Source organism: Natrix helvetica (assembly GCF_964273705.1).
Source record: "Natrix helvetica genome assembly, chromosome: 1".
Lineage (NCBI taxonomy): Eukaryota > Metazoa > Chordata > Lepidosauria > Squamata > Natricidae > Natrix > Natrix helvetica.
In genome coordinates this window covers 135,871,512-135,886,148 of record NC_138548.1, presented here as the reverse complement: position 1 = coordinate 135,886,148, position 14,637 = coordinate 135,871,512, and the positions used below count along the sequence as shown (strand labels likewise).

General features: G+C 38.5%; 1 protein-coding gene across 5 annotated transcripts in view; it reads left to right on the top strand.

Moving 5' to 3' along the window:
• The window catches only part of MYLK (myosin light chain kinase), a 199,216-nt gene that overhangs the window by 113,104 nt on the left and 71,475 nt on the right, over positions 1 to 14,637 (top strand). For 4 of the 5 annotated variants that reach the window (XM_081935683.1, XM_081935685.1, XM_081935684.1 and 1 more), the window contains exons 12-14: positions 2,463 to 2,603; positions 4,245 to 4,442; positions 6,732 to 6,978. In XM_081935683.1, the coding sequence (XP_081791809.1) occupies positions 2,463 to 2,603; positions 4,245 to 4,442; positions 6,732 to 6,978 (586 nt within the window). The remainder of the gene's footprint in view (positions 1 to 2,462; positions 2,604 to 4,244; positions 4,443 to 6,731; positions 6,979 to 14,637) is intronic. The other variant, XM_081935682.1, reaches the window with a different exon arrangement.

Genomic DNA, 14,637 nt, shown 5'->3' with positions numbered 1-14,637 from the left:
CATGACCATGAAGACATCTTCAGACAGCACTGGCTCTTCAACTTTGAAACGGAGATGAGCACCGCCCCCTAGAGTCAGGAACGACTAGCACATAAGTTTGAGGGGAGCCTTTACCGTTTACCTTAGGTAATCATGGAAATTACTAATTAAAATCTGTTTCAATAGAAATTTGAAAGGAGTCATGTCTGCTACTAGCCACAGCAGTAGAAGTTAAAATGTCTTTGGTATCTTTAAAAAAACAACAACATTTATTTATTAATGGATCATTGGCTTTATTTATTATCTATTAAAAATAATTATATTGACACCCAAATCCGAGCAACTTCTAAAAATAAAACCCCAATACAAAAAACAAAAACTCCCCTTTTATACAGGTTTTGCTCAACTGGGTGGATAAATAGAAAAGAAATATTCTCAGATGCATATTTGACATTCCCATACATCAAGGGAGATAGATAGATATATATAAAAGCACCATTTAACACTTTTCATTTATATGTCCATAAAATATTTAAAGCTTTTAAAAAATATATGGCAAGCTTCATTGCTTAAGCGTCTTTACATGCTCATGAAATAAATGTAAAGTACTCATAATTTTTCTTACTGAACATTACATAAAGATTATAACCCAATTAGTTCTATTAATAGTTTGTGGATGTTGAGAGCCATAGTTTCTAAGGTGGAGATGGCAGTTATGTCAACAATACTAATCATCTAGCTTCAAAGCTAAGTAAGTACAGGGCAAAAAAAATCACTAAACAATAGGAGGGCTAAGAGAAAGAATTATTGGAATTAAATTATAGTGTGTATAAAAAGAGAATTGTACCTTCATCTTGACAAAGGACAATGAATTGTTTAAGTGTCTTCTTGTAGTATCCAAGTAAAAAATTCCTAGCTAGACGTGCCATAAAGGCTGGGTATGGGCGAAGAGCCCAGTTAAGCCATACTGACTAGAGCATCTAGGAAATTCTAGGAAGACATACCAGTCAGCCTAACATGCAATATATGTGCCAGTTTTAAATACTAGCTAACTAAGTGTTAAAATGAGAATAATATGCCATAAAATAATTACGGTACATGGATGTTTTTATTTGCGTGAAGTTATATTCTGGAATGTTTAAGTCAGGCTATTCCTTCTGCTGTGTTCCTTCCTGAAAATATGAGGAGAAAAAGCAGCTTGTCAAACTGTTTCACTAAAACAGAAAGCTCCCAATTTCAGTCCACACAAGAATCAGATCAATGATTGGACGCTAAAAATAGATGAGACAGGTCTTGGGCCTTAAGTGGACATAAGGCTTATTTGCAAGTTAGAGATATTATTTGCCCCCGAATTCATTACCATGATTACAGGAATGCTCTGGAGGCCCAGAAGAGATGCTGAGGACCTAGATGTGGTTCTGAGGCTACACCGTTTCCATCCTGATCTAAAGTCAATTTGCCTGAATATGATTTTCACAAACTTGATGGGATTTAATCCATCAATTGCAGCAATCATGCAGTTGGGTTTTTCCTAGCAATAAAATAGCTATCTTTCTTAAGTTCTCTTAAAAACATATCATTTTCCATGTAAATATAGTATATGCTACCTTGTATAGTATGAAAACTATATCCTTCTCTTTCTAAAATATTTGCTCCTTTGTGCTCTATGATTCTCAGCCCCCGATTCCCTCCCCACTCCAATTTTCATTTTCTTTATTATTTCTTGCACTTTTTTTTTCTTTTTACAACCCTTTATTTGGGGTGGAGTTGTGGCGACTGAATGGAGCTGATCATTTTATTGGCCAGGTGCCCTTCCTGATGCCTATGCCAAGTTTGCACCAGATATTTTCTCTTTGTGTCCTGATAAAGAAACATCTGCCACTCCCTAGAACTGAACTCTCAATCTTCTGAGTTGGAGGCGAGCATCTTCACCTCTAGGCCACCACACTGCTTTTATTAGTTCCTGTTCTAATAGCTGCAAAAAAAATCTATCTCAATCTCCTGGACATCTTTTTTTCAATACACTTCCGAAGATACCTGCCCACTAAAAACAATTGGCCATTAGTTACATTTGAGCCAAATAGCATCCTTTAGGCAAGAATAATTGTTCTTATTATTTAAACTTTCTAGGAGGAAAAAAATGAATGGCAAGGATCTTTTAAAAAATTGCTCCACAGAGTGATCCAAAATTAGGATATGATTTAATTTTATTTTTTACTTCTATCTTTAGCAAAGACGTGTAAATAATAAAGTTGGTGTTCTGTGTTCTATAACTTTCCGAAGTTTTTGCATGACAATTAAATTAAATTAAAATACTTGATTAATAATAATAACCTGTAAATGTAGAGTTATACTTGTGTAGATTTCTGATGAGTAGTGTTGAGTTGGAAATGGTGCTATCCTATTAAGTTGTATTCTGATAAGAGTGATTGAATCTTTTTACAAGAGTTCCTTATGGGAAACCATTGTGTCTCTTATTTAAGCAGAAAAGAGGAGCAGAATTAAACTAGAAAGTGCACATCCAATTGCAGCCAATAAAACCTTTCCTCCAGTCCTCCTGAAAGGCTTAAGTGATCTTAAGGTAATGGATGGAAGTCAAATGATTATGACAGTAGAAGTTTCAGGTAAATATTTGTGTTTTCTAGTGGGATACTTGGGAGAAAGGCAATATAGAAATAGAACTAAATAAGAAATAATAAACTGTTCAGAATTTTAACAAGGGTGTTATTCTGTTTTGCAATCAAGCAGTATTTTTTGCCTTTGGTTCATATTTATTCCCTTTTTTAAACTTTTTATCATTAGGGATAATGGGAAACCAATAGAGTCTAAAGTAAATAGATGGCTCTACTGTCATTGTAGAATAAAGAAGTGCTTGAAATTTGAACAAAGGAAGTTAAAAGCAATCTATGGCTAAAACGCTATAATGTTTTCATGCAACTTTAAAACGATGGCCTTCTTTTTATGGAATATGCTTATGTTAACTTTAATATGTTATTTGGGCTTTGTTGTAGCTTGGCCAGACCCTGTTGGGTTGGCTATAAAACGAATACAAACGAATAAATAGAACCCTTTTTCTTCTAGATCAGAGGTTCTCATACTTTTTAAACAGGGGCCAATTCATGATCCCTCAGACTGTTGGGGGGCTGGAGAGGCTGAGTGGGCGTGGTTAGGTGGTCATGCAACTGTGGGCATGGCTAAGTGGTCATGTGACTGGTGGGCGTGGCCAATTTAGCAGTCCATTTTGCCTTTATCCTTGCTGTACTTGCTCCTCCCCTACTCACCTACCGGCCCTAGATCATATGGCTATGAAAAACATCCTGAAAGGCTGTTTTTAAAGCATTTTAAAGCATTTTTAAAGACTTTTAAAGTACTAATTTACAAGTTGGCGGCAGAGCTGCTTTTCAAGCCAGCAACAGCCCCTCCCCTACTCACCCACCGGCCCTGGATCATGTGGCTGCACTGGCGAGATCACCCTCAGTCAGCTTGTCCTCCCCAGCATCCTTCGGCCTTACCTGCGGCAGTAGCAGTGTGATCAGAAGTGCAGCTCAACCGGTGAAATAACTAAGCAGAAGTGCAGGTTGAGTGGATGCTTGCTGGAAGATAAGGCCAACGGTGAGGGGGGGGCGGGACTGAATCCCACTACTCCCCGGGCCGGATACTTTGCATTGGTGGGCTGTATCCGGCTTGTGGGCCATAGTTTGAGGATCGGTTTCCTAGATCTATGGAAGAGTGAGAAATGATTTATGAAAACTCAGTTTTTCTATTAAATAATAGCATTATATGGGGTGCAAAACAATAAAACACACAATGAGAAAAGTGCCTAAAAACACATGTGAAGAAACTATTATTTCTATTTTTGCAAAAGGCATTTTCAGAAGATTAGAAAAAAGGATGGGGGAAGACAGTTCCACTAATTCTGGAACATAATATGTATGTTTGAACACATATTTTGTTCTTGATAGGAAGTCAGAAAATAATACTTGATCAGACACAGGTGCATTAATGTGACTAAAGCCAAGAATTGGTCTGTGTGTGCATGCATGTATGTGCAGATAAGAATTCACTAACATATATGTGTTCTACATTATTTCCCTGTATTTTACTCAGAATAGAGCTTTTTAATATTGTTATGGCAGCAGGAAGTCCATGTGTGTTTCTTGTTCTGCCTTATCTTATAGTTGCAGTTGGCCTAATAGAATAGTTCATAGACTTCCCCTGCTGCCTTTGTTTTATCTCAAAGACTTCTGTTTTGTTTTGTGGCTCAGCTAATCCACCTCCTGAAATAATTTGGCTTCACAATGGTAAAGAAATCCAGGAAACAGAGGATTTTCACTTTGAGAAGAAGGGCAATGTGTATCGCCTCTGTATCCAAGAGGTATTTCCTGAGGACACAGGAGAATACACCTGTGAGGCCTGGAATGACTTGGGAGGAATTCATACTGAAGCAACCCTGACTGTACAAGGTAAAGTTTTTATGTCTATATGCCGACAGGTATGTGCAATGCACGCACACACATATACTTTCTGTTATACTTTAACAGCTACACAGGAAAATATTCAAAAAGTTGAGAACCTCCCTGTTTCTCTGAAACTCCATAGTTTCCCATTATATACAATTTTAATGGATATTTGGCCCTATCCTTCATTCAGCTTCACTAGGAAGAATGTACTCTAATTTCTATAACCAGAAAAGAAAGTATTAAATGAGAATACATACATTTCTAAAAGCTTGTAATGTGTTTCTATAGATGGCAGAAGCGTATGTATGACTATTTGACTGACTAGCTAGTTCAGAAACCTGGTTATGAATACAACATTTTAAGTTCACCTTACAATTAGTATATTTCTATCAATTGTTTTCTTATTTATGGGTGAGATAATGGTGAGTGTGTGTGTGTAACTATAAGCAATTACATTTATTTGCTCAAGCACCTGGTAGAATTGAATATTTAAAGATAGAAATTATGTGTATTAATTACCAAAATAGCAAAAATATACTGCCATGTGCTTAATGACCTAATTTGGACATTTCATGGGTTTAGAAAACTACAGACCATAACATAATAGCTTAGAGTAATCTAAACAAGCAAAGAAGGAGGAAGCCCATATGTTGCATGCATGGATACAGGCATAGAGTCTGTCAGCAATTCCAGAAACCAAATATGTCTTTTCCCAGAATTTCACTCTAGCAGTTCTGGGAAAAGTTGCTGCCGCTGCTGCTTTAAAGGATTACCAGAAGGTGCTGTACAGGTGGCCCCTGAAGCACCATTTTTACTCTTCAGATCTGAAGTAATGCATGGGCCTATTCATGGTGCAGCACTTTCAAAAAGAGCCTTAAGGTTACAATAGCTAAGCCCGTGGTACTAAAGCTAAAGGAAGGGCAGACCAGCCGTTGTGGGTATAGTGAATGATGGTAGTGCATTTTTGTGAAGAGAGTAAAGCAAAACGTATAATGAAAGCAAATGTTATTTGGCCAAAATGAGACACCCAGCTGCACGAATATGCTTGTGCGTAAAGGATAAAGGTATACACAAATGCTTTATTTGAGCATGCATCCATGTATATTATGTATTAGGGCAGGGACGGGAAACATCTATTGAATTATTTTATCAAGGTCCAATTCTTTTAAGGAATACTCTACCATGGCTCGCATACAAGGGAATAACACTCTGTTAAGGTCCCTTGCTGTCTCAATTTTATTTAATAATATATTATTGTAAATTTCACATCAGAATTTTAGGATGCCAGGTACTGATTTTTTGGGACATTACAAGCCTTCATTTTCCAATTTTTCATTTGTCTAGGTATTTAAAACAACCATGGACTATATTTATCTTTCTTCAGTTTATTTACTTAAACATTCTCTCCAGCCCACAGCAGACCAGAGGTTTTTTTTAAGAAGTACACAAAGTACCATCTGGGTTGTTGCTTTTTGTTTTAAAGACTTCAGATTTTTTGGAAGCAAAAGAAACACGGAGATCCTCCGGGAAACTTTTTATAGAGTCAAACACATTTGAAATGACTGAGCTATCATCTCTTTACCCTAAAAAAAATAATGTATTCACTCACCTTTTTCTCAAAATCTTTCCTTCTATATTTATAGATCACCTTATTTGTTTGATTCCTCCCCCCCCTTTTCTTTGAACCGATTGTAATCACATTAGACATGCTGTTGCTGTAGCTATTATGGAAACTTTTGTTACAGCAAACACTTAACTATTCAGATGGAAATTATTTGTGGTATTATTAGCTTACCCAGGAAAAGGGATGGATGGATATGTACATAGCATGCAAGTTTTCTGCATGTTGTGCAGAGTGACTTAGGATAAAGTCTGAATTTAAACTTTTTGTATTCTGAAGAGTGACCTAACTAATTCGTGATGGAAAAAAAGAGAAAGAAAACTTAAAATGAAGCAACATGATCCCTTACTGCATATTTCAGAACATAGCATTTTATAAGTTTGTTTGCACTTTCACAAATGGCTGCTGTGATAGGCATGGCCATTGAGGAAAGTATCTGGGGGTACATGTTGACTATTTCTGCTACGTAGAGAATTGCCAAAGATTACTCCTTCTGCTGCGGCACTAGCCAGAATATTGTGAAGAGGTTCTCAATTCAGAATATGCATCCAAAGCAAAATATCCATAAAATGGTTTGTCGGAAGCTAAATGAAATTCAGCACAATTGATTCCACCACTGCTATTAGATTTTCTCCCTGCCTGTCTTAAAACATTTTTTCTTTGTGTTGCAGAACCTCAAGATGGTATTCAGCCATGGTTTATTAGCAAACCACAGTCTGTGAGAGCAGTAGTGGGGCAGAACGTCATTATTTCTTGTGCCATTGCTGGAGATCCATTCCCCACAGTTCATTGGCTCAAAGATGGAGAGGAACTAACAACAGAAGCAGGCTATGAATTCCTACAAAATGAAGACATCTTTACCTTGATTATAAGGAATATTGAACCTTGTCATGCTGGCCAATATGAAATACAACTCAGGTGTGTCAAGGGAAGTATATATTTATAGGAGGAGTAGCTCTTTCTGTTATCTAAACATGAATGATAAGGCATTTTATTTCTATTGGCCTTTGCTTTCAAGCAAGTGGGTTCATTATATATTGCCTATGGGTTCCTAAGATATCAGTGCCTACATTAGTTGCTATATGGATTTCATATTAAACTATTGAAACAGTCAATATTCTCCTCACTCCAAGCAGTTGTCTCCTGGCCTATTCTTAGTTTCTTTATTAATTTGCTTACCTTTAATAATTTTTTTTAACATTCAATCTGCAATTCATATGTGATCCTATGTGTTTATTTATTCTTCCTTTTCTCATAAAGCAGTCAATTAGGCAGCACTCTGGAAAATCAAAGGCTTGCATTCAAATGGATGCTTTCAGTCATAGATGCAACTCAAATCTTGAAGGAAACAAGCATACCTAGAGGATTCTAGAGTCAAGGGCCCACAACCAAGCAATCCTTCTCTCAGGAGAATGCTTCGAAACATTGTCCATTGGAGGCAATTGTGATACACAAAATATCATATTTGAACAAAAGTGTACATGGTAGAAATATGATCAACTTGTCATGGATGGACATAATTTTTCAGAATTTTTTTTTTGAATGTTTTGGTTTTTCTACATTTTTGCTAGAACAGCTTTGGTATTTCTACCATCGTAACAGTGGGATTCAGAATTCGAACTGCAAAAAATCGGGACCAGCCAAAAGTCATACATGGGTGTAGTCTGTTTGCTATCCCCTCACTGACTGGCTGGAGGCCAGCGAAGTAACCTTCATTGTCACTTAGTACCTAGAACTTGGAGGTGTTGAAACGGAAAGGAATGGGAGCACAGAAGTGCCTTACCAAGTCTTGCAGCTAGCTAGGAATATTAGTCAACATTCTCCCTCTTCTCCAGTATTTAAAGGTTTCCTTTCCCCTTCTCTGGTTACACACACATTTTTTTTAAAATCTGGTAGATTAAAACAAAACTTTTTAATCTGATAGACAAGCATTAGTCAAAGAAACACAAAAGAAAGATTTCTACACACACACACACACACACAAAGAGAGAGAGAGAGAGAGAGAGAGAGAGAGAGAGAGAGAGAGAGAGAGAGAGAGAGAGAGAACCCTCCCTGGCTACTCTCATTTGCATCTGAAATAGACATTCTCAGTAGCATTCAGAACAAAAGAATAGCCAAGAGTCATAATTCCTGCATATATCCTTGCTCAGCAAAACCTCTCTTGTTTTCAGACTTAAAGCACTAAAAGCCAAAACTGTAACAAACATGTCAAATCAACTAGTTGAAACTGGCTTTTATAAGCCATACTATAGATTTCATCAACGGCGTGCCACCGCCTGGACAGAGTTAATACATATTTAAGCTAAATAGCCAATCAACAGAGAGTCTTTTTATATTCTTAAGTGCACTTTGAAGTCTCCATAAACAAAAAGGGCATGAGAGAATGTAGGGGGCAGAATGGGCAGAGAACAAATAAAGACTGAACACCAAACTTAAAAAACAAAACAAAAAACCAAGAGCTCGAATTACTCTTTGCTTTTTAAATGCACTCAAAAGTCAAAAACTGCAAAATGAGTTGACCAGGTTAAACAAGCCACTAATGTAGACATTTTGAAAAGCAGTCAGTCAAATTATGTTGATGATGGCTTGCTGAGTTTAGCTGCTCATGTATTGTGCTCACTCTTTTGTCCTATTTTATGGAGCTTGCAGGGTGCCTTTGAGGATGAAGATACTTCATACTGTATATAAAGACTTAACAGTGTGCCATATTTGGATCTGTAGATATGGCAGAAGTACTCTTGCTGCGCCTTTTGGCTTCTTAATGAGGCTGATGTTTTTCCTGGCTCTCATGGTGGACTATCTTGAGTCTACCTTGGGTCTGCAGGAAATATGCAGTTGATTAAGAAAGCGGTGGAAGAAATCCCCTCATTCTCACTACTGTCCCATCAGTGCACATTGTGAGGGAGGAAAGAATGGTACACACTCAGTTGGACTAGATGTTTGAAGGGACATGGATGTAAAGTTAGGACCTGCTGCTCTTAGCAGTTCCGACACATCTTCCTGCATCGCTGAAAGTTAATGAGCTGAAGAGTTTGGGGATCTAAACTCTTTGGGCCAATGGTGTAGTGGTTAAGGCATCAGGCTAAAAAATCAGACCACCATAAATTCTAGCACCGCCTTAGACACAGAGCTTATTGGGTGACTCTCAGCCATAGGAAGGAGGCAATGGCAAACCACTTCTGGACAACCTTGCCAAGAAAACTGCATGGACTTGTGAATGAACGGGTTGGGGGTGGGTGGGAAGCAACCTAGGACAGTTTGTTGTCTCATATGCCAAATATATAACAATCTGTTGTGTTAATTACACTTCCCCTCAGGAATTTTGTACAATATTCTTACAAAGAACCTTATCAAGCATTTATAATGTTACATTGCAATTATCTGTAGAGTTTGAATTTAGATACTTTTAAAAAGTACACTTTCAAAATATGAAATGTTTTAATTAACAAAAAAAAACCTCTCAACCAAGACAAATCAGCTACAAAACTGTATTCTCTTGCATGGTCTTAAAATATAATTGCACATCTTTTTACTGATAATATCCTTACATCCTACTGTGACATTTCCCCGAATATAAGACAGGGTCTTATTTTCTTTTGAAACCCCCCCCTGAAATAAGCTCTTGGCCTTATTTTGCAGGGAGGTCTTATTATTTTTGAGGTGTAGGAGGCGGCGAGCATGGTCACTTAATGGCTGCTGCTGTGTTGCAATATTTTTGGGGAGGGTTATTTTGGGGGAAAGGTTTATTTTTGGGGGGGAGGGCTTATTTTAGCGCATGCGCTCAAAACCCCAATTGGGGTTATTATCTGGGAAGGTCTTATTTTCAGGGAAATAGGGTACTTAATACACTGAGATGTATTCCCTTATTTAGGTAATAATTTTTATTTTATTTGACCTGTATGGCTGCTTTGGCCTGGGATACTTTAAACAAAAGGTTTCATATGCTACCTTTTTTATTTGATTAGCAAAATGTTCAGATGGGGGAGGGGGATCGCATTTTTTTCCACCTCTGAATGGAACTTTGTTAAAAATGTTCCACTATATCTGGTAGGCTTTACTCCAGGATAAGATGCCTGTTTTTGCAGCCTTCAGTGTAATCTTTAAATTTTACTATTCACAGTTATGTGTTCTCTTTATTGAAGTTAATATTCAAATAATTGTGAATTCTGCTGTTGTTACTAATTATGATAAATGGGATATTGTTTATCCTTCGGTACCAGGGAGTTGTTTGTGTGTAGTGAGTTTCTGTATTTCAGTCCTGTAAATCACCCAGAATTACTTGTGTGAGAAGTATGGGTATATAAATTATAGATATAAAGAAGTAAAGTTATTGTTTTCATATTTGATGTTTATTTTGAATAAAAATGAGATTGTGTGGGCAAAAGGCTTTCATGTGCTTTTGGTTTAAACATAAAATACAGACGTGTTGTGTGGATTGAAATCAGGTTATGTTTCAAATTGATTATACTTTCAAAGTTTTGGGCTTAAACATCATAAGAAATGAAAACAGTCCTTCTTGGGAAGAAGGTAGGACCAGCAGGATCTAGCTTACAGCCCTTAAGGGTTCTAGTTATTTATAGCTAAAATAAAAAAAATATTTGCAGATTATATACGTAGGTATTAGACACCTATAATTACTACTTTGCTCAATATTTACCATGTACTACTCGATGGACTCTGTTAGCCATCAATTTGTATGAGTGCAAAATTGCTGAATTTTACGGATCAATTTCTTGTGCTTTCTTTTGCAATATGCTCACTGAACATTTTCATTGCAAGCACAACTACCTCATTTGTAATATACAATTGTCCTAGTACAGTGGTCGGCAAGCCGCGGCTCGCGAGCCACATGCGGCTCTTTACACCTTTAATGCGGCTGTTCTGTGTGCCGGGCGCCCGCTCCCCTCCCTCCTCTCGGGCTTCGGAGGGAAGCTTCTGCAAAAGCCCGGGCGAGTGACAACAAGTTCCCGCCGTTATGAAGTCTCCGAGGCTGTAATTTTCTGAGCTGTGCGCGCACGCCTGTTTTCCAAGGCGTGGAGCAGCAGCGAGCGATGATTCCGGAGGCCATCAGTGGGGGGGCAGGGTCCCCCCTCGCATTCCTCATCTTCCCGGATGGCCCCCGGAATCATCACTCGCCGCGCAGAATCTCGCCGCTGCACTATGCCGTGGAAAACAGGCGCGCGCGCACAGCTCAGAAAATTACAGCCTCGGAGACTTCGTAACGGCGGGAACTTGTTGTCACTCACCCGGGCTTTTGCAGAAGCTTCCCTCCGAAGCGTTCCGAGGGAGGAAGGGCCAGTTGGGAAAGGGGCTTTGCTCCTGCTCCGGGCTGTAAGCTTCCCTCCGAAGTCTTGGGATGTTCTGAGGAGCCCCCCAAGGCAAAACGCCGCTGCCAGGTAGTTAAAAGTACCTCTCTGATTCTGTCAGACTCTGTCAGTCTCTCTCTGATTCCCTCTCTCACTCCCTCTCTCTGTTCCTCTCTCTGTCTGTCTGTCTGTCTGTCTCACTCACACACACACACACACACACACACACACACTGTGGTCACCGTTGAGTGTTCCAATCACATTTGAAACACTCAACAACTGGCCTGCATTTATGGTATTTTGCAGCATTCTGCAGTCATAGGACCAATTTTGACAGAGAGAGGAACAGAGAGAGGGAGTGAGGGAGGGAATCAGAGAGAGACTGATAGACACACACACACACAGAGAGACAGAGAGAGACAGAGAGGGGGAGGGAGGGAGAGAAAGATAGACAGACAGAGAGAGAGACACACACAGAGTGAGTGATTAAGTGAATGAGTGAGAGACAGACACACCCACATACACAGAGTGACAGAGAGAGAGGAAGGGAGGGGAGAGAGGCAGAGGGAGAGACAGAGACAGACACACACACACAGAGAGTGAGTGAGTGAGAGACAGACAGACACACACACACACAGAGTGAGTGAGTGAGAGACAGACACACACACACAGAGTGACAGAGATGGGGGAAGGAGGAGAGAGAGACAGAGAGACAGAGACAGACAGACAGATAGACACCCAGAGAAAATGACAGAGGGAGACAGGGAGGGAGGGAGGGAGAGAGAGACAAAGAGCCAGAGAGGGAGAGAGAAAGAAAAAGAAAAAGAAAAAAAGAAAGTGGGAGAGAGAGATGAAATTAAAAACAACAACATACAAACCTGACTTACTCAAACTATCGAAGGAAATGCAAGGCCAATGTTCACATTAGTGGTTGTGACTTTGTCAGTCATTGTCAGGATGTAATTTTCTCTACATTGTAAGGCAAATTTTACGGAATTTAACGTTATCGATAAATAATATCGTTCTAAAGTTTTTGTTTTATTAGTTGTGTTATTTGTATCCTCCCGACCTATGTGGATACTTGCATGCAGAATATTCTCAATAAAAACTTATTGAAACTAAAAACAGTGTACCATCCTATGTATTTTCGGTTTTAAAAATGTGGCTCTCAAAATAAATTTCAATCGTGGTTTTGGCGAGATTTGGCTCAGTTGAAAAAAAAGGTTGCCCACCACTGTCCTAGTAGATTGGTTAATCTCTTCCTTTTCTGTATTTTCAAACACAGGGTTCATTGGTCTACATTGGCTAAGATATAAAGTGGTTTGCTTGGCTTGATTTTGGTGTTTTCTCTGAATCTAGATATTGCTGTTTGTGAGTTACCATTAGTGATTTGCAGTGTTGCATGTAGAAAGCCATTTGTGGTTTATTCAAACCATGATTAAATTCCCTATGCTTAGCATAGTATGTGGATCTCTTCATGGCAGCTGATATGTAACACAAGCTTGAATCAAGTTAAAAACAGCTGCTTTAAAATTTAATTCAGTGTGCAGGATAATTGTGGGATAATTGTTGATTACTAAACTTGATAATTAGTTATTGCTGGGAATCTCATGTTTTCAAAACTTCATAGCATGCAATGGTTCTTTTTTAAAAATAAAACTTAGCGCTGTGTGTGTCAGCTCTGCTAAATACTCTAAGAATAAAGTAATTAATGTAATTAGTATCAATCAATACCTGCTTCACAACAGCTTTTCTCTCAGTATTACAATTAATACCTATAGGTTAAAAATGATGAAAAGTCTTTTTATTAAGAGTGTAATGTTAGAATTGGATTCTTTTTTTAGGGTTAAAGGCTAAGTTCTCTTGGACAATGAAGTAGTTGTGTAGCATTCAATTTTGTCCCAAACTCTAAATGGACAAAATATACTTTTTTTTCCTCCTTCCTTTCTGCCTTTCATCTATTGATCATCCTATTGATGATTTCATTCTCAAATTAAGCTAAGGTTAATTTGAAAGCAGTTATACTTTTAGTTTTAATGTTTTTATTCACAATCATATTTATATAAGCTTGCCCCACCTGTCTTCTAGCATGCAAACTCTGATTCAATTGGAAATACCCTCCTCCATAGAAGTAAATTTCTTGCTCCCAGATTAGAAATTATACTGTAAATGTATGGATCAAGCAAACTATAATTTATTCAGTTATTTTAAGATATTTTTTTAGCCTTGTGTCCCAAAGGTGCTTTTTCAGGAAGCAACTGGTCTTTCTTTGTTTTTTTTCCCTTTGAAGACTTTTTGCTTCTCATCCAAGAAGCTTCTTCAGCTCTGACAGGATAGTGGGGAATAGAAAGATTTATATTCCTTGCAGACAACTGGTTATTTGCATCCTTTTAGAGGGTTGTTGAAGCACTTGGAGCACTGTATCTGTGCCCTCAGGGTCACCGGAGTAGTGCTCCTGGTTCCTGTAGTCTGCAATTTTTCCTCTGGAAATTCATTCATACTCCCGCACCATTCAAAGGATGTTCATCCCAAATTGTTTAGCTATACATATTTAGCTATAGTGGTGGGATTTTAAAAAAAATCCTACCGGTTCTGTGGGCGTGGTTTGGTGGGCGTGGCAGGGGAAGGATACTGCAAAATCTCAATTCCCTCCCGATCAGCTGGGACACGGGAAGCAGAGTATAGATGGGGGTGGGGTCAGTCAGAGGTGGTATTTACCAGTTCTCCGAACTATTCAAATTTTCTGCTACTGGTTCTCCAGGGCTGGTCAGAATCAGCTGATTACCACCTCTGATGGGGACACCCTTTGAATGGTGTGGGAGTTTGAATGAATTTTCAAAGGAAAAATTGCAGACTACAGGAACAAGGAGCACTGCTCAGGTGACCCTGAGGACACAGATAAAGTGCTCCAAGTGCTTCAATGACCCTCTAAAAGGATGCAAATGACCAGCTGTCTGCAAGGAATATAAATCCTTCTGTTCCCCACTATCCTGTCAGAGCTGAAGAAACTTCTTTGATGAGGAGGGGAACATCTTCAAAGAAAAAAAAAACCCAAGAAAGTCCAGTTGCCTCCTGAAAAAGCACCTTTGGGACAACCATGATCTGGATGACTGAGAATCTCTACAGACTTTGAGCCTTGTGTTTTATTTTGACAAGATTGTTGAAGTGCTGAAAGAACAGGGATTTCTCTTAAACAATTTTAAAAAACACTTTTTGATCTAACTTTGGGATAGCAAAATCTTGAAAATCCATCTGATATAATGCCTACCTC